At 38.1% G+C, this 22,574-nt stretch overlaps 1 protein-coding gene across 2 annotated transcripts; it reads left to right on the top strand.

Annotated features, from left to right (window-relative positions):
• Positions 1–297: 297 nt before the first annotated feature.
• On the top strand, positions 298–19,488 carry Fam76b (family with sequence similarity 76 member B). Of its 2 annotated transcripts, none has more exons than XM_028873119.2 (10): positions 298–617; positions 1,304–1,368; positions 2,300–2,354; positions 3,320–3,475; positions 5,402–5,601; positions 8,836–8,883; positions 9,058–9,138; positions 9,795–9,927; positions 12,759–12,860; positions 16,918–19,488. In XM_028873119.2, the coding sequence occupies exons 1-10, from the start codon at positions 531–533 to the stop codon at positions 17,005–17,007; spliced, it is 1,017 nt and encodes a 338-aa protein (XP_028728952.1). In that variant the 5' UTR covers positions 298–530; the 3' UTR covers positions 17,008–19,488. The 2 variants fall into 2 exon arrangements, with proteins under 2 accessions (XP_028728952.1, XP_028728951.1); XM_028873118.2 differs by having other exon boundaries at positions 300–617; positions 9,792–9,927.
• Positions 19,489–22,574: the final 3,086 nt, after the last annotated feature.

The raw sequence follows: 22,574 nt of genomic DNA, 5'->3' as shown, positions 1-22,574 counted from the left end.
TGGGAGGGGCTTAGTGACATGATCCAATGGAAACCAAGGGCTGAAAATAGCGGCGCTGCGTGACTTGTGTCCAATGGGCTCCGGCGCACCGCCCACACTAGGACTGGCCGTGGCTTGTAGGCGGGATCTCTTCGAAGCGGATTTCGCGCGCTCAGAGCACCAGCCTCCTATTGGTTGTTGCTTTCCTCTCTTTGTGGGCGCTCCCTACGTCACCTAGGCCAGGGGTTGGGCGGAGCTTCTGAGTGACGTGAGGTTCTCTGCAACCAATCATAGAAGTGGACGCCAGGCCGAGGAGGAAGCGGAATCCGCAGCCTAGCGCCGCTTCGTCTCCCTCCGCCGCGTTCCGGGCCTAAGCGGGAGCGGCGGGGCGGGCTGCAGCGGGTGTCCCGGGACGGCGGCAGAGGCGGAGGGAGACACGGGGGGCCCGGCGGTCGCCAGGCCGGGGCCGCAGCGGCAGAGGAGCTCGCGGGCGGGGCAGCCGAGTTCCCGGAGGCCCCGCCTGGGCGCGCGCGGAGGAGCCTGAAAGCAGGATGGCGGCGTCGGCCCTGTATGCCTGCACCAAGTGCACGCAGCGCTACCCCTTCGAGGAGCTGTCGCAAGGCCAACAGCTCTGCAAGGTCGGTGGGTGTCGGGCGCTCGGCGCGCCGCTCCCCGCCGGGGCCCGGGCATCAGGTGGGAGAGGCCCGGGGCGACCGCGTCCCGCCTGCTCGAAGGCTGGGGCCGGCTCCGCCGCGCTTGGCGGTCTCGGGTGGGGCTGAGCCGGGCGGCCACCAGTCCACAGCGTCGCAGAGACCTGGTGCAGAATCTCACCCCAGCCTTGTCAGGGGCTGCCCTCTGCTTCCACTGGGAGGCAGGGCGCCGTGTTTGCACTTTCTTGCTAGGAACCCGAACCCGAAGCTGCAGAGCTGATGGCATCCTGCTTCCTGTCCCGGAAAGTGAAGCGACTGGTTTGGGAACAGGGTGCTCTGATTTGGAGCTCCTCCCATCCCATAAAAGCTGGGACGCTGTCTGTGAGCAACTGTACAAAATAACACATAAGACCGCCCCTGGAAGTCAGTCCTGACAGCTTCCTTAATGTGTCTGTTCCATATCCCCCCACATCCAATAAGGACAGAAATATCTATGGCCTTCTGGTGGGATTATACTGTGACTGGCTGCTGATGGGATAAGTCACCCAGTTGTTTACGTCGCCAGCCAGGTTTTATTGACGTTTCAGACACTTGACTAGGTTGAGTAATTTCTACCAGAAAAGTGAGATTGGGTCTGTGAGATGAATACTGACTAATGTATTGTCTTATTCCAGGAATGTCGGATTGCACATCCTATTGTAAAATGTACTTACTGCAGATCAGAATTTCAGCAGGAGAGGTTTGTATACTGAGCACTTTTTCATTGTTAAAAATTCATGTAAGGAATGTCTGGGGGTTGTAATATTTGTGTTAAAGTGTTTTGAAAAATATGCTTTGGCTTCTGAAATTTAAAATCAAGAACTTTTTTTATACATAGTATGAGAGAACACATTAACTGAAAAATCCTAGTGTTTATTTTAGAACTAGACTTCAATTTGAACATGAGAAAATAGGGGATAAATTGATGGATGGAAAATGTACACTTTTGTCAACAATCAAAATATGAACAATTATTTTTAAACTATTTTTAATGAAAAAAAGCTAATGAACCAGAGGAAAGAGCTATAGTGTTACCAGCTGCCTTTCAAGACTGAAGTCACTGACTTTTCAGTGTGACTAGCACAGATGTTTTTAACAGGAATCCTCTTTTAGAGATCACACAAGTAAGTAGCTCAAGAGAACAAATAATTTTATTCCTGTATGTGTGGACATCCCAGTGGAGAACAGCTGACTGAGAAGTGAGGTGGGCTCTGATGCATGAGAATGTGCATTTATATTGGTAAGGGAAAGGTTAGAACCAGAAGGAAGACATTAGGGCTTTTGCTGTTTTCTTTACAAAAATTATACAATTATAGTTGGTTGTCTAAAGGACAATGTTTAGAGGTGGAGACAGGAGAATTACCACTTAGAGACCAACCTAGACACATATCCTGAGACCTTGAGACACTTGTCTCTAATAAGTTAATATATGGAAAAATTGTCTTTAAGAGAAATAAGTTTACAAACAACTATCCTAACATTAATATTCATGTTTTTAAAAAGATAGTTGTTGTGAATTAGAGTAAGTAATCTACAGATCTTTGACTTATCGGTTTACTATAGATCAGCATGTGTTACTTACCCTAGAAGGTGACATGAGTGTAATCATCTGGATATGATTTCCTTTTCAGCAAAACTAACACAATTTGTAAGAAGTGTGCTCAAAATGTCAAGCAATTTGGAACAGTAAGTATGTTTTTCACTTCATGTCATTATTATTGGCTAGTTATGGTTCTTCATGACTTTCTCATAAAACAATCCAGTGTCTGTACTTAAGTATCTCAACATATCAAAATAGTTTGTGGAAGGAAATCTCTATAGAATTGATGGGAAAATGAAAACATTAAAAACAACTGCATGCTTTACATGTTATGTAGTGAGTTTCAGTGTGCAGTTTGTGAAGCTATTTCTTAAAGATACAATTACAGCAAAGTCCTTAATGTGGTAGACCTATTTGTTTACAGTGTTAATGTAATTAAACTTTCCCCTGATTTCTGGAACTTTTTATGTGGCAGTACAGTTCAAGTGTTCAAAACTAATGACAGTATCCTGGTACAGATTGGCCCACATGTATGTTGTAGTTGTTAACATAACAGTACTATTTATGATAGGTCAAAGTGCTGCTGACCTTAAGCCTCCATACTGTCCTGAAATCCAAGAAATGAAGCATGTTCATTGTTACTTAAACTGAATATGCTTATGTTAAATTTTTTCTATTGAAAAGATACTTTTAGTATACATTTACTGTGACAAATAGCTAAATATGATAATTCTTTTTAATTAAATAAATGATATAACAGTTAATTCAACTAGCATATCACTGTAAGTTCATTTGCTCAAATTAGAGGTTCATGAGGCTTTTCTGTGAATAATTGTTTAACCTCGCAGCAAATTTTGTATTGTGTAAATGCGTGTATTTTTCATGATGGTCAGACTTCTGAGCATGCACAGTTGAGCTTCATGACTGTTGTAATGAATGTTAATTGAATGAATGGACCCATATTTAACTTTAAACATGTACTTGGCAGAAACAAATGTTTTTAACTTAACACTTTCCTCATTAACTCCCCAGATATTTTACTACCACTGGATGTGTCTTATGCAACAGAGTTTTAAATATCTCAGTTAAACTAAATGTGTTTATTTTGCAGCCCAAGCCTTGTCAATACTGTAACATAATTGCAGCATTTATTGGTACCAAGTGTCAGCGTTGCACAAATTCAGAAAAAAAATATGGACCACCTCAGACCTGTGAACAGTGCAAACAGCAATGTGCTTTTGATCGGAAGGAGGAAGGAAGAAGAAAAGTATGTTTTATTTATGTTTTGACATCTTCTAGAAATAAAATACCAAACAACTTGGCAGTTACTATAAGTATACCTCTAAGACATTTGTTCTTTCACCTGAGAGCAGAGGTGGAGGAATAGCATATATTTCTCTTTGCACCGTGTGTGGAGTCATGTTGGATGTTAGTTAGGATGACTGTACTTTAAGACAGTCATGCTGAATATGCTCCCAGCTCCTTAAGGCTAAAGCTGGAGAGTCATTCAGACCAAGGAATTGAAGAGCAGTCTAGACAATATAGTAAAACTGTCTCAAAATTCCTCTGTGATAGCTATTCTGCACTGCTATCTCCAGTTCAGTTTTGCAGTAAATCCTTCCACTTACACCCTTTTGCTGGGTACTTAAAATTGTTGGCATGAAAAGATACCCACTGACATATTAGCACATAAAACTCGACGTTAGTATTCTGCCTTCTGTTTAGGCTCTTGTTTGAAACCACTGTTCGTTTCTCTCTGCCTACAGTGACGTAATTATTAGGTGTGCATGTGCCATTCCTCTGCTGAGCAGCATTCACACAGGCTTCCTGTTGTCTGTCAGTTTCAGTTGCTCTGGAGGATGACTGTCTCTGAGGGGCTTACCCAGATAACCCCACAGCACTGTATGGACCGTGGTTGTAAGCCATGTCCCGCCAGCATTTCCTGTATGAAATGAGAGAAGGCAGAAACTGTATCTTCATTTTTGAAAGAAGTCACTTTCTCTCCCCTGGACTCACATGATTGATTCTCATTAATTGCAGTTGTTATGGTCTGTAAAGTTGCCAGAAGCACCAGTGGCTAGTGAATTGTGACTTGTAAGGGAAATGCAGGATTAAGTTCCTGTCTATAACCCTAATATGCTTGTCAGTTCACCAATACATTAGTGATTTTTTGTGTCTATTTAAGATGTATGTAAATTTAATTAAACTCATGGCCAGGAGCAGTAATAATAGCTGAACAAAACTTAACTACATGTTTTTCCGTAAGGTTCAGCACAGCCTTTGGAACAAGTTTTAAAACTAAATGACCTGTGGAAAGACCAGTTGTTGACAGTGTGAGAGGGAGCATAGAAGAGTATCACCACACTGTCCTGTTGACAGTGTGAGAGGGAGCATAGAAGAGTATCACCACACTGTCCTGCTATAGTTGAGACCATGACGTCTGTTGGCAGGAGTTCCCACTGCTCTGTGTCTGTGTGAATGACTGTAAACAGGATTTTAGACTTAGAGGTCAATAAACAAATCTATAGATAAATAAACGGAATATAATGAGAATTGATTGTTATTTAGGCTCCTATTTTTGTTGAAGTCACAGTATTTACTATTGTGGGAAGTACTCTATCATTTTGGTAATTACTTTGAAACTAAAACATTTAGGCTAGATTTCTTAAGAATAATCAGCAATTCGTACTCCTTCTTTAAAATATTTTTGCCTTACTTATATCTGTGTTTTGCCTGCATGTATGGATATTCACCATGCGCCTGCCTGATGCCCATAGAATGCCCTGGAACTGGAATTAAGAGGTGGTTGTGAGCCACAATGCTCATGCTGAGAATGAACCTGGGTCCTCTGTGAGAGCAAAGGTGCTCTTAATTACTGAGCTGTTTCTCTAGCCCCTGTTGTAGTTGTTTTCTAGAAATAAAGGTGGTGTCTCTCAAAATTAAAGAACTTTAACAATGCTAGAGGTCTATAAATCAGTTCTCCTAGCCAATTTTATAATCCTCTTGCAATATTATTTCAAGTGTCACATATCTTAATTTTAAAAATCCTGCATATTACATTCATATTCTGCAATTTCATAAAGCTCACAGAATGTTGCACAGGTGATGTGAAGTATAAGTGCAAGTTGAGTTTGCATGCTGGACTCACTGAGCTAGTTTACAAGTGTGCTCAATACAGATATTTTCTTTAAAGGTTGATGGGAAGTTACTGTGCTGGCTCTGTACCTTATCATACAAGAGAGTTTTACAGAAGACAAAAGAACAGAGGAAGAGTTTGGGGTCTTCACATTCCAATTCTTCATCTTCTTCTCTCACTGAGAAAGACCAGCACCATTCAAAACACCACCACCACCACCATCACCACCACCATCGCCACAGCAGTGGCCACCACAAGTAAGCACTTGGAGATCCTTTGTTAAACCCTTCCTGGCATTATTAATGATCCTCACATGGCTGTTTACTCCAGTGTGGTGATGAGATGCTAGGCCAGTTTCTGTTGCACTTGGTACTCTGCTTTAGTGTCTGGCTGTACTGTGAAAAAATTTCCACACACTAAAGAATTCATCTATAAAGTCATCATGTGTGAAATCAAGACATATCAGCATTAATTGGCATTTCAATTATGCCAGTTAACAAAAGCTTCCATTTTAAAGATAATTTTAGGGCTTTATGTTTATAAATTTTATTTATTTTTTAATCTTATGGGTGTGTACATACCACCACAGACTTAGAGGTTAGAGGACAGTCTTGTAGAATCAGTTCTCTCCTCCACCTTTGTGGCTTCCAGACTGGCAAGCCCTTGTTCCTGCTAAGCTAGCTTGCTGTCCCAGTATGTGAAGTTTATTTCGCTTGCCTTTCCTTTATCTTACTAAAAGCATATGTAAAGCAGCAAGGGAGAAATACACCTTTAGCTCTTTCAGAGAACAGATGGTTTTTCTTTTGTAGTGGGGATTGAACCTTCTATGTGCAAAACATGCCCAGCCCCTATAGAATCCTTGTTAATCTTGGTGGTTCCGAAGTGTAAGAGATAGTATTGTTAGCTATGGGTACTTTGTTTTTGATTTTTGTTGGTTGTTGGGGTTTTTTTTTTTTAACATAGGTGTAGTTGTAATGCTGTTCAAATAAAACATCTTAATTCTTAGAGTGATTTCAGGTGGAGAGAAATTATGTAGTAGTAATATCTTAACTGTGTATACTATTAAGAGAGTGTATTTAGATGTAATTTTAGTTTTTTTAAAAAAAATTAACATTAAAACAAATTTAACATGTAAATGCAAATTGCAAATAAGGACATGATATACACACATTTTTCAGAAGTTTTGTTTTTTTCTCTTAAATTTTGCCTATGTGTCTTTAGAATTTCAGATAGCTACTTAAATAAGACTTTATATGTAGGAAACAAATGGCTGCCACATTTTTCAGCACAAAAGTTTTATCTTAGCTGCCAGCAAGTACCTCTTAGATTGTGAGGATTCGTTGAGGCCCTGACGTTTACTCTTTCCATGCTGTAGTGTTTCCTAGGGTAACAATGGTAAACTGCAGTGCAGTGACATAAGTCAGTCCTTTCTGTCTAAGGAACACAAGCCTCGATTCTGCCTCTTGCTTTAAGAAGAATGACAGCCATGTACCATAGGTCCTTCTTGTCAGACTCGAGAACATATCCTGGCTGTTTTTCCAGGATTAATTTTCCTAGCATGATGGGAAAGAAGAAAATGTAGAATTAGGTGGCAGCCATCTAATCTTTTAAAAGGATAACTTTCCTAATGGAAAGGGGGAAAAGACAATGCTGACTTTCAATTTTTTTTCTCTTTTTAGAGGGGTAGATACATTAATTCCTTGTTATTCATGGGAGATCCATTCTAAGTCCTTTGAATACCAAAGTCCAAAGTGCCCCAGTCTCCTCCATGATGTGGGCTAGTGTTTGCCTGACCCGTGCCTTCCTATGCACTATAGATGATCTGTAAATTAGTTAACAATACCTAACACAGTGGATATGTTCATAACTCATTGTCGACTATGTTATTTATGCAGAAAAGACAAAAAGTTCTATAGTTTTCAGTGCAAACAACCACTGTAGGCTCACCTACATTTTCTCTGCAGTTGATTAAATCCTCAGATACAGAACCTGGCAATACATAGGGCTGATGGTACAATGAAGACCATATTGTAGATAGGCAGGCCAGTTTGTTGGGTTCTGTCTTAAGTTGAGTAGATCAGAATGAGGCACAGGATGATATGATAGATGGTGATTGACAGTGAAGGTTCATTATAGCAGGACATAGCACTAAAATCATTTTGGATCCAGGAATGATGCCCTAAGATCACTAAGATGGAGATTCCAGGAGTTTCTGATAAATAAATAATTTTCTCTTGCCACTTAGTGAGTAATTATGTGACTTGGGAATGCTGACATGTAGTGAGATTTGTTTTAAACATACTTATACATATAGGGGAACTCCACCTTAGGACTGCAGCTGCAGGTGAAGAGTGGTCCAACTTAATAGGGTCATAGCTCCTGTTTCCCCACTTTTTCATTTACAGCTCAGTCTGAATAATAGGGTTTTAAAGGTTCTTTGTTTTATTCTTCTGGGTATGTTTTAATTCTTTATTTTACTTTGCTTAAAAACATGACTGAGCTGGACAGTGGTGGTGCACGCCTTTAGTCCCAACACTCAGGAGGCAGAGGCAGGTGGATCTCTCTGAGTTCGAGGCCAGCCTGATCTACAGAGTGAGTTCCAGGACAGCCAGGACTACACAGAGAAACCCTGCCTTGAAAAAACAAAAAAGACTGAAATGGTTTTATACACATAGAAATGTATATATTATACATGTTAATACTGTACTAGGTGGTCTTACTCATATAAACACTTGTAGCCATAAACAGTGAATTACACCTGTGTCGCAGATGTGCAGTTGAGACATGGGGATTTTAAACAACTTTAATAAATTATATTACCTTTATGTAATAAATTATTACTACATAAAGGTCACACAGCCTAGATGATGTGCATTTCTTAAGTTGTATAAATACATGGTTTCTTGTTCGTAGACAATGTAGGTTATTAATATTATGGCAAAATAGAAAGGAAGTCATAGTATTATAAGTGAAATCAGTTGTTTTAATGAAATTTTCCAATTATTGAGTGTGACTTTTGTGTATAGTACTGACCAAGGAGAGGCTTCTTAGGGAAACTAGGAAGAAATGAAAGAAGTGAGCTACTTCCTGGTCCAGCTTGAGTTATGTGAAGGAGTTTATCTGCATTTAGGCAGCCAGGTAGATGCAGACGTGTGTCTGAAATAAATAGGGCAGCTGACGACATCATTCCTGAGTCATACATGATCCTGCTGTGCTCCTGTGCTCATGTGCTCCAAACCTGAGTATAATTTTAAATTGAGGTCCTGGAGGTCCGAAAATGGAAATGCAGTCTACCAGTGTACGTGCCTTAAACAAATTTAAACTGGCTACTAGTCATTAGGGTTTGTCCTATTAAAATGTGGTTTATTCCATATATCAGGTTAACTAGCTTCTGTGAACAAAAGATTATAACACAGCTTGACTCTGTGGGGAAAGATGTTGAATGTGGCTGTGTTAAGTAAATGTTGTCATGTTACTCGTGTGTTTTTCAGAATCAGCAGTCTAAGTCCTGAGCAGGAGCAAGGACTGTGGAAACAGAGGTAAGTGTGCTGGTGTGTGGTGTGTGTTTCAAGTGCACTTGTGTAAATCAGCCTCTGTAACATGGTTATTTAGATTGAAAAACCTAGTGATGTTCAATGGTATTTCAGAGGAAGAGTAGCTTATAACTTAATGCCTGTCTTATTCTAATCATTTTTGTTAATGTTTGTTTTCAGCCATAAATCCTCTGCAGCAATTCAGAATGAAACTCCAAAGAAAAAGCCCAAATTGGAATCTAAGCCATCTAATGGAGATAGGTAAAAATGAATGTCTTTAGTGCTATGGAAGTTGAACTTAATTGAATAGTTCTGGTTAATTATGAATTACTACTACATATTTTATCTGAGAATAGAAACATGGGTCTCACACACCAACTTCTTTAAGTCACCTGGGAGAGTAAAACATACATAACCAGTTAAGAAAATTTTAATTTTGGCAATAAGAAAGTGGCACTGAACTCTGTTATAACTGGGGAATAAATTGGGTTTTAGGAAAGAACAAATCTGAGTAGAGAACATTATTGTAATTGTTCTTCAAGGAAAAGAAACACAAATCTGATTGTAGTAGTTTTAAATTGACCTGCTTAGAAATGTTTTGATTTAAAATGAGTGTGACTTTGTTTTTAGTTCATTAGCCAAAGTTTGCTGATGTTACTGTACAAATTGGCTGCCTATTGCTTTACACTAGAAGTATTGACCCCCTAAAAGCTAATACTGAATTATATTTCTGCAGGTGTATGTAATGTGTGCCATTAGTAAGGTAATTTGCCAGTTGCATCCATTTCTGTCAGGTACATATTTTTTTGCATTAGCCTTAAGGATGTTTGTGGAATTGTCTAATTTATGCAATTTGAACATCTGCAGGTTTTCCTTCTACTTTATGTAACTCTGTTTTCCTTTTTTCTCTTTAGTAGCTCTATAAACCAGTCAGCAGATAGTGGGGGAACAGACAATTTTGTCCTCATAAGTCAACTGAAAGAAGAGGTGATGTCACTTAAGCGTCTCTTACAGCAAAGGGACCAGACCATTCTAGAGAAAGATAAAAAGGTGAGACTGTAGCTCAGTATAAAGTCTGGGAAGATTGTGTCTTGGCTGTTAGTTAACCCTTGCAAATTCTCTTTAACTAATTGGTATAGTTTGTAATGTATGACTCTTATAAGATAAACTACAGAAGCCCAAATTGGGTCTGAAACATCTAATGAAGGTAAGTAAAAATGGTGTGTAGTAGTAATTTTTGAGCATTAGTTTTCAGTTAGCATGTAAATTTAAAATAGGTTTAATATCTTAATTTTAAAATGAGGTATATGGAATACATATAATAAATGGAGGATATAAATTATTTTGGTTTCAAAAGTAATTGAAAACAAGAGTCTTTGAGATAGATAGATAGATAGATAGATAGATAGATAGATAGATAGATAGATAGATAGATCATGTTTCTGTCAATCTGTATCAATTAGCTGATGAGAGGTAATAATATTCTAATGTCCTGTGGTAGTGAATAGCAGTAGGTATCTATGAGCGTTTTGTAGGAAGTTGATGTACTTACTGGCTTTATAGTATTTAGCCACATTCAGGATGAAATCCCAATCCTGGCCATTTCTGTGTGGCCTTAAGTAGAACACGTTCATTAGTTGAGGCCTTGGTTTTTCATTCCATAAACATGCGCGTTGTGCTACTTGATGGAATGGCGGTTCTGACTTGTATGTGCAGTATTTCCTGCTGCTCATGACAGTGTGCTGATGCTGCTTTGTATCACATTGGAAGAGAACTTACTGCATGCTTAGGTCCCAGACAAACATCCACATGAAAACATTAAAAAAAATAATAATAATAATGACTCCTAAGAATTAGTTGTAATTTTAATAGACAAAAGAAATGAACACAAAGAAGACCTAGAATCTTTGAAAGGTGCTTGCCATCAGCAAGAAAAGAGGTTGATTTCAACAGTTCCAGTGGGGTGAAGACAGTGCTGGAGCGGGACCCAGCAGCCTCCGTGCTGCAGGTTCCACACTTGGATGCTCGATGGCCTTCACTTCACTGCTCTGTTCTTTTTTTTTTTTTTTTTTGAGAGTGTCACTGTGTTCCTCTGGCTGTCCTGGAACTTGGCAGCCACTTGCCTTTTCGTCCTAAGTGCTGAGACTACAGACATGCCCACTCTTTTTATTTTAGTATGTACCACAATTTGAGTAAATTCAGTATGTGAAAATGGACATTGGTGTGTAAGGTAAAATTGGAAAGTTGTAGCTGTCTATTTTAGGGTTCTTCATGAGAGACAGAAGTTTCAAATTAACTAGCTTTTATGGAAATATGTACACAAAGCCTTAATGTATTGCACAAAGCCAACTATGTCTACATTAACGTTGAATAAAATGCCAGTTACTGCAAAATAGTAGTAATTCCAAATTAGGCATTAACAAATTGTAGATCAGTGTTTTTCATCCTTCGTAATGTTGTAACCCTCTAGCACAGTTCCTCCTGTGTGGTGACCCTCAACTATAAAATTATTATTGTTGCTAGTTCACAACTGTAGTTTTGCTGTTGTTATGAATGGTAATGTAAATATCCATGTTTTCCAGGGGTCTTAGATAACCCTTGTGAAAGGGTTATTCAACCCACCAAGCAGTTGCAACCATAGGTTGAGAACCTCCATTGTAGACTCTTGGGTCTTTTTTCATCCCTAGCATCACTGTTGTGTTTAGGTGGATTGTTGACATCTCATGCTTTAGTGTTTGTTTTAAAAACCAAAAACCTAGCAAGTTTATAATTATGATTGTAAGGAAAATAATTGCTTATCTAAAATTAACTACACACTTGCCATTTTTCTTTATAATTCTGAAAGGATCAAGTTAGTTTCCTGTCGCTGTTTGAGCTATCAAGTGACTTTCAAAGCCAGGCACTGTACTAGGTCAGAAAGAGTCACAGGCAGATAAGTAGATACTGTCTTTACCTTCCAGCACTTCACAGGCTGGAAGCCGATCACAGTTCAGTGACTAGAATAATTATTAAAGTTGATAGTGTAAGAATTGGCATTTCACAACAAAAGTCTAATTTTAATGTACAATATTGGCCCAGGAGAGTGACTAAAGCCCTTTGTTTGGAAGGATAAGCATAAAACTTACTTTTTCTCTTGGCTTTTGCATCTTTTTATATACTAGGTACTTGGTAATTAGTACAGACTTTAAAAGCTTACATAGTGTCAGAAACCTGAAGCTGTTTCTGTATGGTTCTGTTAATAGAAACTTAGGTTGTAAGTTTAAAATCATAAGATACTATACTTTTGTTTGTGTTCATATTTATGAAAGCATTGTCTTGTAGTCTCTACACTGTTGACTTTTCTCATAATAATTGTCTAATTTGGTTCAGAATTTACAGTAATTGCTTTTCCACATGCCACATTGATTGTATTTCTGTGCTGATAGGTCAGTGTATAATGGCTTTGTGTACACAATACTGGGTACAAATACAAACACTGTTGCCCTTGGTTGATAACTGTTGTGTAAAATTGCACATTAAGAAGCCTTTCCCCTTTCATCATTGAAAGATGATTTTAACTGGAAACCTGTTTACTTAATGTGAAGTGTATTTGTTTGAAACACTTTCCAGGATACAAATCATTAAACTTTGCTTTGGCATGCTAGTTGTGAAAGTGTGACCAATTAATCCAAAAGCAACTTCTCAAAGATGATCTTCCTTCCCATTAAAATCCTGACAGTAGCAGGAAAACCACTCTTTGTCTCACAGAAGATGTAGCTGCTACTGACTTCCTCCATCTCCATACCAAGTGTGCACCTGTTGTGAGGAATATTTAAATGGTGTCTTTGTTTGGGGTAATATGTGTGTACATGAATGCCATCTTTTTGTTTTTTTCATTTCAGTTAACTGAACTGAAGGCAGACTTTCAGTACCAAGAGTCAAATTTGAGAACTAAGATGAACAGTATGGAAAAAGCTCACAAAGAAACTGTGGAACAACTTCAGGTAATGGTGTTATGTATGTGAGGCTTTGTGTTGGGCTGGAGATTTTAATTGTATTGTAGTGTAGTGTTTCTTGACTTAGGTAAGTTGGTATTATTACCCCTATTTTGTGCATTTCCAGTTTTAATTCTGACTTTATAAAGTTTTGCAAAGGTGACTCACTGTTCATCTTGAAAGCATGAAAACACTAAGTGGGATTCCCAGAAAGCAGTGAAGACTGTTCATTTGACTGTTAGCTAAGGTCAGAATCTCATTATGGTGCTAAGGTGAAGATATGGTCTATACTCATTCTTCCCATTGCCTTTCGGATACCTGAACAGGAGGTAGATGAAAGAAAATCCTCAAAGTCAATTCTCAAAGACCATGATTGAAAGGCCTTTATGCTGTGTGCAAATGCCACAAATCAAGATGCCCCTTAACTGTGGACTGTCTGAAAGTGTAGTAAGTTCACTGTTGTATTGATATAGATAGAACATCTGCATCATGTTCTTTAGACACACAGAACAACTGACCAAATAAGCCGAGAGTCACCACCATCACAGAGAGGGAAGATAGCGAGCATCAACCGAGAAAGGGTTATTCCCTTATTAAAACTATTTTTTTCTGTTTTATAAATTTGGGCATGAAACTACACTATATTGATTTCATGTTCTGCAGTTTATAAATTGTGACATTTATAATCTTTGAGTAACAGGCTTAGGGTTGTTTTAGTTTATTTTTGCTATTCTAGGATCAAACCCTGGTTCTCACATATGCTAGGCAAGTGTTCTACCCCTAAGCTTAGCCCCTAGGTTAAGCAGCTTTGAATCTTAAGCATACAGATGATGTCATATTCAGACTTCAGACTTGAAGGGAGAGTGCAGCTTTGAAAGGAATGTGTGAATATTGCCTTGTCTGTTTTGTTTTCTGCTGGATTTTTCCCCCAACACCCATGGATATTTTTTGTTCCTCTTGTGGTTTGGTATGCCTCCTAATTGAATAGGATTTACATATTTACTGGAATCCAGATGTATATTCCCTGCTCTTTAACCTGTTCTTACTGGTGACAGGAATTTGGAAAGGATCCTCTGTAGAACCAGGGCATAGTGAACATTCAGGGAATTTGTTCCTGGGTGGTGCTTTGTGGAAATGTGTTTGCCTTCCCTCATCAGAGATTGCCTGTTGGGAGTTGGTCTTCTTGCTCATTAGTTAACTGTTTTTACCCACCAGCCATTATTTTGTTTTATTATAGTCTTAGTAAGTTATGTTGAATGTTTACCTGGGATATAATCAACCTTCTGTAACAGAAGTACTGAAGTAAATACTTCTAAGTTATACAATAACCATGGTAACGGTAAGTACTTCCTAGGTTTGAGTTAACCTGGTGCGTACTTCCCACTGCTCCAAAGAACAATTCTGTTTGTTACAGTCAGTTGCAAGAGAACCATTTTTGCCTTAGCCTGGTTGGTGTCTTCAGCTTACTTCCTCTTAGCTGAATGTTCTATGGTACCACTGTGGCAGACACGCACAAGAGAGCTATAGGCAGTCTGCTCTGTATATGCTATTCATATTTGCTCCTTGCAAGAGCTGAGTTCTGAGTGGCCCGCATCTTACAGGTCATTAGTGAGATGTAGATATTTACATTATGTGCCTCAGATTTACCTGTACATTCCCCCGTCCTGCATCAGCTCACAACTTAGGTTATTTGGGTATATCTGTTTGTCCTCGGTATCAATTGCTTCCGTGTACACAGAGTTTCTGCTAGAGGAACTCTTTACAGCTAAGTGTAGTCCCCACCTACTGGCTTTAGTAGCAGTTACTGAGGTGAGTATACCTAGTTAATATCGTTTCATTTGTTTTTGTTTTTGAGGTAATGCTTCACTATATAGCCCAGTTTGGACTCAGACTCAAAATCCTCCTTCAGCCTCCAAGTACTTGGATTTGTTCTTTTACTTCTGCTCGTTTTCTTAATCTTTTATGACACACAGAAGTTAACGATTAACAAAATTTATCTTGTTCTAGTAGCTCTTTCAATATTTTAAACTATCAAACCTAGGGATACAGACTGAAATTCCTCCCCAAATGGTATAAAATCCTCCTAAGTACCAATAATGCCAAGTGAAAATGTTGTCTTTAGTAAGACAAAAGGGGGTGGGAAGTTACCTGTGAATGCTGCTGTGTGCAGGCCTCTGCACTGTGGCTGTGTGATTAGTTCTTTCAACTCCTTGAGTCTCTGGTTACGATAAGGTGTCCTCCAGTTAAGTTTGGGTAAGTAGATAGTCAGGGTCTGTGTAGTTATTCATGAAACATTCTTCCTTTATTTAGGCTGACGTTTTTAAATGTTTCTGACTTAAATATTAAAATAATTTCATTGACTTCTATAGGGTATAAAGTCAGTATTAGAATAAAATTTTATTGTGTATATATTTAAATACTGCATTGCAGTTTATATTGCAAATACTTAAAATAAAACTGATTAAGTTTATTTAACAACAATGCACTATTTTTTTTAAAGCCTTTGTCTTACATAATTTATCAACAAGTTAACTGATGTCATTGGGAGACAAAATTTATAAATACATACTGAAAATTAGCTGCAAAAGTATTAAAGAGAAAAACTGCTTTCAACACCTATTTTTTTAGTTCCTGCATTTTGTTCTAAGAATGAAAGTGTAACTGTAGTCTCTCTCGATTGAAAGTGGATTGAAAGTGGAGTTCTATTTGGTAAGCCAGTGTAGATGCTGGTTAGTAACTGCCTCTGCAGACCTGGCCTTTTCCTTTCTGTGCCCTTCATTGCTTTGCACTCTGAAACTTGTTTCTTGAGTTTCCTGTTCTTAGCAGGTGCGTCTGTTTAGTTAAATAATACATAGCTACTCTGTTACTATTTACATCCAGCAGTGACAAGGACTTGTTTAGTTAAATAATACATAGCTACTCTGTAACTATTTACATCCAGCAGTGACTAGGATTTGTCAGAAAGTAACAGATTAAGCTTTTGAGCAGTGGGATATCCCTTTGTGTGTCTCAGGATTTACTTTAAGATTGTGTTGTTTTTTAGTAGTGCCCAAGCTCCACACTGTTTCAGTTGGCTCAGAAATTTCAGAACTGCCTTGATAATCATCTGTTTACAGGAGGGACTTTCATTAAGTTCCCAGAGACTGCATAGATAGTACAGCCCTAAGAATGAGAGAAGACTCACTGAAGGTCCTACCTCGAGATCCTTCAGTGAGCACCAGCGTTACCAAACAGCACCTCTGCAGACAGTGTTCTTGTCCGATGACCACTGTATGGTCAGGGGAAATTCAGATCATTGATAAAGTGAAATTTTGAGACTTTGACCAAAAAAAAGTTTTTATGAAATTATACCAGTACTGTTAGGAATTTGCTTAGATGATACTAAAGTCATCATCACATGAGAGGACCATTGGAGCTGGTGAAAAATGGTAAAGAATCGCATCTTACTGCCAAGTCTTACAACCAGAGTTTGATTTCCAGAACCTACATGGTAGGAAGAGGGAATGAACCCCACAGTCTGTCTTTTGATTTTTTCGTGTATATTGTAGCGCGCACACACACACACACACACACACACACACACACACAAACACACAAACGAATAATAAAAATTTGTTTGTTTTTTTAAGAGGGCCTTTGGCAAAGTGATAGTGATTTTTACAAATAGTCTTCTACTTTTTCTACATAACAGTAAACAGTAATTGGAAAGACCTCATTAGTCTCACTGGAAAATTCTCCATAATAAACATTTGATTCATTTTTTGGTGCTATCAATTGTAGGCTAACATGCATTTAAATAGCTTTCATACTTTAAAGAACCAGCCATTTCTTGTGTAACTAACTATATTTGGACAAATTATATTGACATTTGTCAAGAGCTGGTAAACCAACCTAGAATTTTCTGCCTATCTGAACTTAAAAAAAATAAATATACAACTCTTGGATCTCTTTAGTGTTTTGTTGATAAAAAACTTTTTATACAAATGAAGAAATAGTATTAAGTAGTTGTTTTCAGCATAACTTAATAGTTCAAATGTTTTAAACCTTGAATTTTTGTTTCTCACAGGCCAAAAACAGAGAACTACTCAAACAGGTTGCAGCCTTGTCAAAGGGTAAAAAGTTTGACAAGAGTGGAAGCGTGCTAACGTCTCCTTGAAAAGGTCACTTGTTTAGCATTTCTACTTGACAGTGTATATTTGAGGGGTCTGGGGAAGCCCTTAAATTCTGTGCAGTGGAAAAATATTTTTACATGCCAAGGAAATTGGTGTGTTTCTTACTCACTTTTGTAATTGACACACAGCATTTTTTAAGTTGTAAACATGCAGATAAAACTTCAGCTGGTTTGGAGTGACTTCTTAATTCTTTGATACCTAGAACTTTTTTCTAGCAATAGTATTAAAGGTTGTGGCATGCACATGTGTGCACTGTATAAAATGCAACATGCAATAATGGAGCGGTTGGAAGAACAGCAGCAGGGGTTTTGTGTTTTGCTTTTGTTTAACACTATGCTGATTTCAGATAAATAGTTTTCAATTTAGAAATGCAAAACTTTTAAACAAGGAAAATGGTGAACACTGGTTTTTTGGGAATTGTATTTTTACTTTGCATCAACATAAATTTAGAGAATCATGGTGCTTTTATTAAAAGAGCTTCAGAGTATATGTAAATATGTTTTTAAAAGTTACATCACTAACATTAGTTTAGTAATCTGACATTTCATTACTGTTATAGGATTGATGTTTACTGTACAGCATCCAAGGTAAAATGTGTTTTGTTTTGTAAAAACTGTAGATTTTTACTTACAAGTGCCTTTTTGCCACCTAATGTTTTTATTTATAGGAATGCTGATCTTTTGTACATATGGTTTGTTTAAAAATCATGTTAATAAGTGTTTGTATATAAGTGCATATGTACAGAACCCAATTTCAAAAAGAAATCAATTGTTAGTAACATGCAAGATTGCATATTAAGAATTAACTGATAATGCATATAGACTTAAGTGATTTTGTGGTTTGTTTCTGTATCATAAGGGAAGCTGTTGGTCATTGAGTTCATTTAATTATGTTGAAATACTTTCCTAAAGATTTAATTTTAACTCCATTTTGATAGAGTGATTTTATTTTTATGTTGTGTGGCTTCATGTTTATATTTTGTGAGTTACATGTTTTGCTTTATTTTTATATAAAATTTCTTGAAAATTTATAATGTTTCTATAACGGTCCATATATCTGCTTTTTTTATAATGTGTTGCTAAGTTAATATTTATGTACACCATACTTACTTTGTAAATTTAATACAAATCTGGAAAATTAAATAACTTTATAATCAAATCAGTGCTTATGTCTGAATAATTGAAATCTGTAAGATTCAGACATTATTTATAAGTAATTTGTCTCAAAGTATAAAATTGTCTATAAAAGGGTACAATAGTATGGAATAGAGTTTGTGAAATTGCAAATTAGCTTCTGAACTCTAGTGGTTTTCAGCCAGTAACTGAAATTGATCTACTTAATGTTAGTTCTGGTTTCAAGGTGTATTTTAAAACTAAAGGCATTGCTAGAAACAACATATGGTTCTTTCTCTTAGAAATGTGCAGTTAAACTTCTTTGAATCAGTTCTGAAGGTTTTGTTTGTAGATGAATGTTTTAGATAAATGTTTATAGTGGTCTTCATATCAAAGATTAGTGTTCTTAAGCGTACATAATTATAACAGTTCTTTTTAAATTATCCAAGTTTTAGTAAACTTCCCACAGTTGTTTACTACAAGTGAAAGCAAATCTACCAATTTGCAAACACGTAATTTTCAAATAACAGTAAGATTGAATTAGTCAAATTTGGAAAAAGTAAGACAGTCTATTGTTATGAGACCCTCACAAATAATGTTAGTTTACTGTTCTCAATCATAGTAGATAATGCCTTAATGTGGATGCTAATGTTTGGAGGATTTCCTGCATCCATAAAGTAGTCATTACTTTGCTTTAAATTTTGTAATTATTTATATTAGTTTCCTGGCCATTTTTCAATCCACAGTAGTCACAATTCTAAATGAACTACAGTAGTTCTTCTATCTTGTTGGAGACAATAGAAACAGAATCTCCTCTCCCCCCCCTCCCCCCTTTAGCTAACATGGAAATTGAGAATCAGTTTAAAAACAGTGAAGCTTTGTAAAGTACAAGGCTGAAACCTAAATTTAGGGGCTTCCAGTATTCAGTCCTAATTAGACAAACCCTTTATTCCATGACTTTATTTTATAACTTAATTTTTTTTGCAATTGTATAAATTAGTAATTGAGTCCCAATCGCAGATACGTAGTGTGTTGACCTAATGAGTTGATACCCTTTAAATGTGGACCTGTCCGGAGATACTATGGTGTGCTGTATTGTGCTCTTAGCCTGTTTGCTGCAGTTAGCATATCCCAGTGAGGGTCATTTGGGCTCCAGTTTATCATGTATTAATAGCCTGTGAATATTACAGTCATCTTTAGAGTGTATTGGTCTAAATATGCATTTTACAGTGAACCTGTAATGCTGGTCACATGTATAAATTAACAAAATACTGTACCTGTACACATCTGACTGTTGACATTTTGTACTTTTTTTCTAAACCCAATATTTCACAATAAAAATATTCCAAAAGCTTTGTGTTAATTCTACTATAACAAATTGCTCTAATTTGGGTGGAAACACACCCACACACAAAGTCCTGGGGACCACAAATCCAAAATTGGTCTCAGTCTGAAATCAAGGTGTTGGCAGGGTGGTCCTGGCTATGGTGGGAGGGGCTTACCATTCCCTTGCCTCTTCCCACTCAGAGAGTTCCATTCTATTAACTAGTTGGGTGTTTTCCACCTTCAAAGCCCAGAGTAACCTCTTGAAATCTCTGCTCCTTAGCCCCACTCTTCTTCCTTCTTACAAGGTATAGTGTGCCCTCCTGTGTCAGCATAATCTCCCAGTCTCACTCTTAAATACATCTGCAATGCCCCAGTTGTCCAGTAGGGTGCCATATTTCCAGATGGAGGAATCTCATGGAAAATTTTGGGCGAGGCATTATTAACCATACTCCAAGGTTCATGGTTTTCCCTGTTCCCAGTGAAGTTCTAACACAGTAGATATAAGGGAAATGACTGGTACTAAACATTAGAATATCCTATCCGGCTCATTCTGTCTTAGTGAGATGGATAAACCAATCTGAGAATAGCAGTTTAGTATAGAAGATAAAAGCAATTAATGTAAATTCAGTAACATTGAATGAATTTATAAATGTAATTAGACTACAGAGAAACACAAAACCAGAGCAGTAAGTAATTGGTCACCATTGGCAAATGATTAGGCCAATAATTCATTATTTTGAACATTGGTATTATTTTCAACCACTAGGCAAATAGAATAGAGGCAGTTTTTCTTGGGAGGAAAATCCACTTAATGCCAAAACTTAGAATGGAATAATTATCTGTTTTTGCAACTTACAGTAGAGACAGCACCAGAGGTAGCTAAAACTTCAGAAAAGACACATTGTTAGACTGAGTGTTTCTGATGGAGAAGCACTCCAATAGAGTTGCCCAGTTGGTAGACTTAGCTTCTTTCAAATTAGCAGGAAATAGACCCAAGGTCAGATTGAAAGGCACACCAAGAGGATGTCATTGGCACTGTTATTTTCTTCATGAGCTGCAAGGGGGATGAATGCAACAGAGATGGGACCTGAAGCACTCAATTAGGAATGTTCTTTTAAAAATGTATACAGTAGGGGAATTTGCATACTGGTTATTTTATAATGTGAAGAATCACTATTTTCCAATGTGATAATGGTATCATAATTACTCTTTACAAGTCTTTGTGACACATACTAAATACATTAAATGCTTGGTTTTGATTCATCTCATAGAGATGGATTGGAATATAAACAAAGCAGGATTGGTTGAGCTGCTGCTTTTAAGTGTATGATGTATAAATTACTATCCTATTTTTTGTTTTAAAAAAAAAAAAACAAAAAAAAATCATTGTGCACGCCTGTAATCCCAAAATTTGAGAGACTGAGGCAGGAGCATCACAAGATTGAGGCCAGCCTAGCCTATGTGATGAGACTCTGTCTCAAAAGACAAAATGGCACCAACCATCCCTACCAAATATGTATTCACTGAAGGGGAAAAAATTGTGAGCATTATTAAATACAAGTAAGAAAGGAGAAAGAATGTCCCCAGCACTCCTTTTTGTCCCCAGAGACATCCATGGTTTAGTTCTGCTCATTTTCTTCCAGCAATGTCTGAGTAGTGACTGCTGTCATGCTGCAGTGTAATTTAGAGTCCTGTTTCTTCCTCCTAACAAAAGGAATCAGTGCTACAAAACATCGCAGGGCTGAAAGTGGGGCTCTGTGGTAGAGCCTAGCCAATCATTTTCATGTGCCCTTTGTCAGTTATCGCTTGGAGTTACAAATGTAAAGACAGATCAGCAAGCATCCGAGTTTACAAACTACAAAAGTTCAGGGCCCCAGCTTGCCACAGCTACCTGTGTCTCCTGCCTTGTTCCTGTTCTTAGTGCCCCCTCATCCCTTATATTGAAGGGTTAGAGGCAATCAGGCCTCCATCCTGTGTCTCCTTTAAAATTTTTAAAACAATATTCATTTCCTAGTATATTAAATGTTACCGGTAAGTGTTGCATAAGCGTATAATAGCAGACCAGATCCACCTTCATTTCCACATTGTATCAGTACAACTTGGCAACTCTATTTAAATATTTAAGCTTCTTAAATATATCTTACTATTTTAACCTTTTTTATTTACACTGTGTGTGTGCACTTATCCATGTGCATGTGCAAGTGCACATACACACACACATGGATGGACACCTATGCCACAATGTGCATGTAGAGGTGAGAACACTATTTTCAGGGGTCAGTTTTCTCTTACTGTGTGAGTCCTGGGATTCGACCTCAGGCCATCAGGTTTAGTGACAAGCATCTTTACCTGATGAGCCATCTTGCCAGTCCAACCCTATGTCCAAAATTGTGTCCTAGTACTTGGCTGTGCCCCCGACCCCCAGTCCAAATGGCAGCCAAACCAGCCACTCTTGGTGTTCTCACCTTAGCTGGTGGAAACTTAATTCAGTTTATTGGGACCCAAATCTTCAGTACTGTACTGGACTCTTCTCTTTCTCACATTCTGCCCATTCTTTCAAAATTTCTGCCAGGTCTCCCCCATCTTCCCCCCTCCCCCCCCTTTCCACTAGTATGTCACTTATACTAGTCGATTCTCAGAGTGAGCCTATTAAATGAGGTCACCTTATCTCTGGCCTCCAGTGGTTCCTTTTTTGAAGTGACTTTTCCTGGAGTAATTTTTGATGATCAGGGCAGGTGGGGTTGGATAGAGGCTGCTCCTGGGATCCAGTGAATAAAGGTTGGTCTACCTTCTGCAGTGCTGCAAACAAGCCTGCACAACCAAGAGCTGTTAGTGAAGGTGGGGAACACCTGCACAACCAAGAGCTGTTAGTGAACGTGGGGGAACGCCTGCACAACCAAGAGCTGTTAGTGAACGTGGGGGAACACCTGCACAACCAAGAGCTGTTAGTGAACATGGGGGAACGCCTGCACAACCAAGAGCTGTTAATGAAGGTGGGGAACACCTGCACAACCAAGAGCTGTTAGTGAACGTGGGGAACACCTGCACAACCAAGAGCTGTTAGTGAACTAGTGAACATGGGGAACGCCTGCACAACCAAGAGCTGTTAGTGA

This window comes from Peromyscus leucopus, chromosome 7 (genome assembly GCF_004664715.2).
Source record: "Peromyscus leucopus breed LL Stock chromosome 7, UCI_PerLeu_2.1, whole genome shotgun sequence".
NCBI lineage: Eukaryota > Metazoa > Chordata > Mammalia > Rodentia > Cricetidae > Peromyscus > Peromyscus leucopus.
Note: the sequence above shows the minus strand (reverse complement) of the source record. Positions and strands in the feature narration are given on the sequence as shown.

Bases quoted from the DNA above. Each gene is read 5' to 3' on its own strand.
- Fam76b (XM_028873118.2), top strand. From the start codon at position 531: ATGGCGGCGTCGGCCCTGTATGCCTGCACCAAGTGCACGCAGCGCTAC. The intron at 618-1,303 runs GTCGGTGGGTGT...GTCTTATTCCAG, and splicing joins AAGGCCAACAGCTCTGCAAG to GAATGTCGGATTGCACATCC. The intron at 12,861-16,917 runs GTAATGGTGTTA...TGTTTCTCACAG, and splicing joins AAACTGTGGAACAACTTCAG to GCCAAAAACAGAGAACTACT.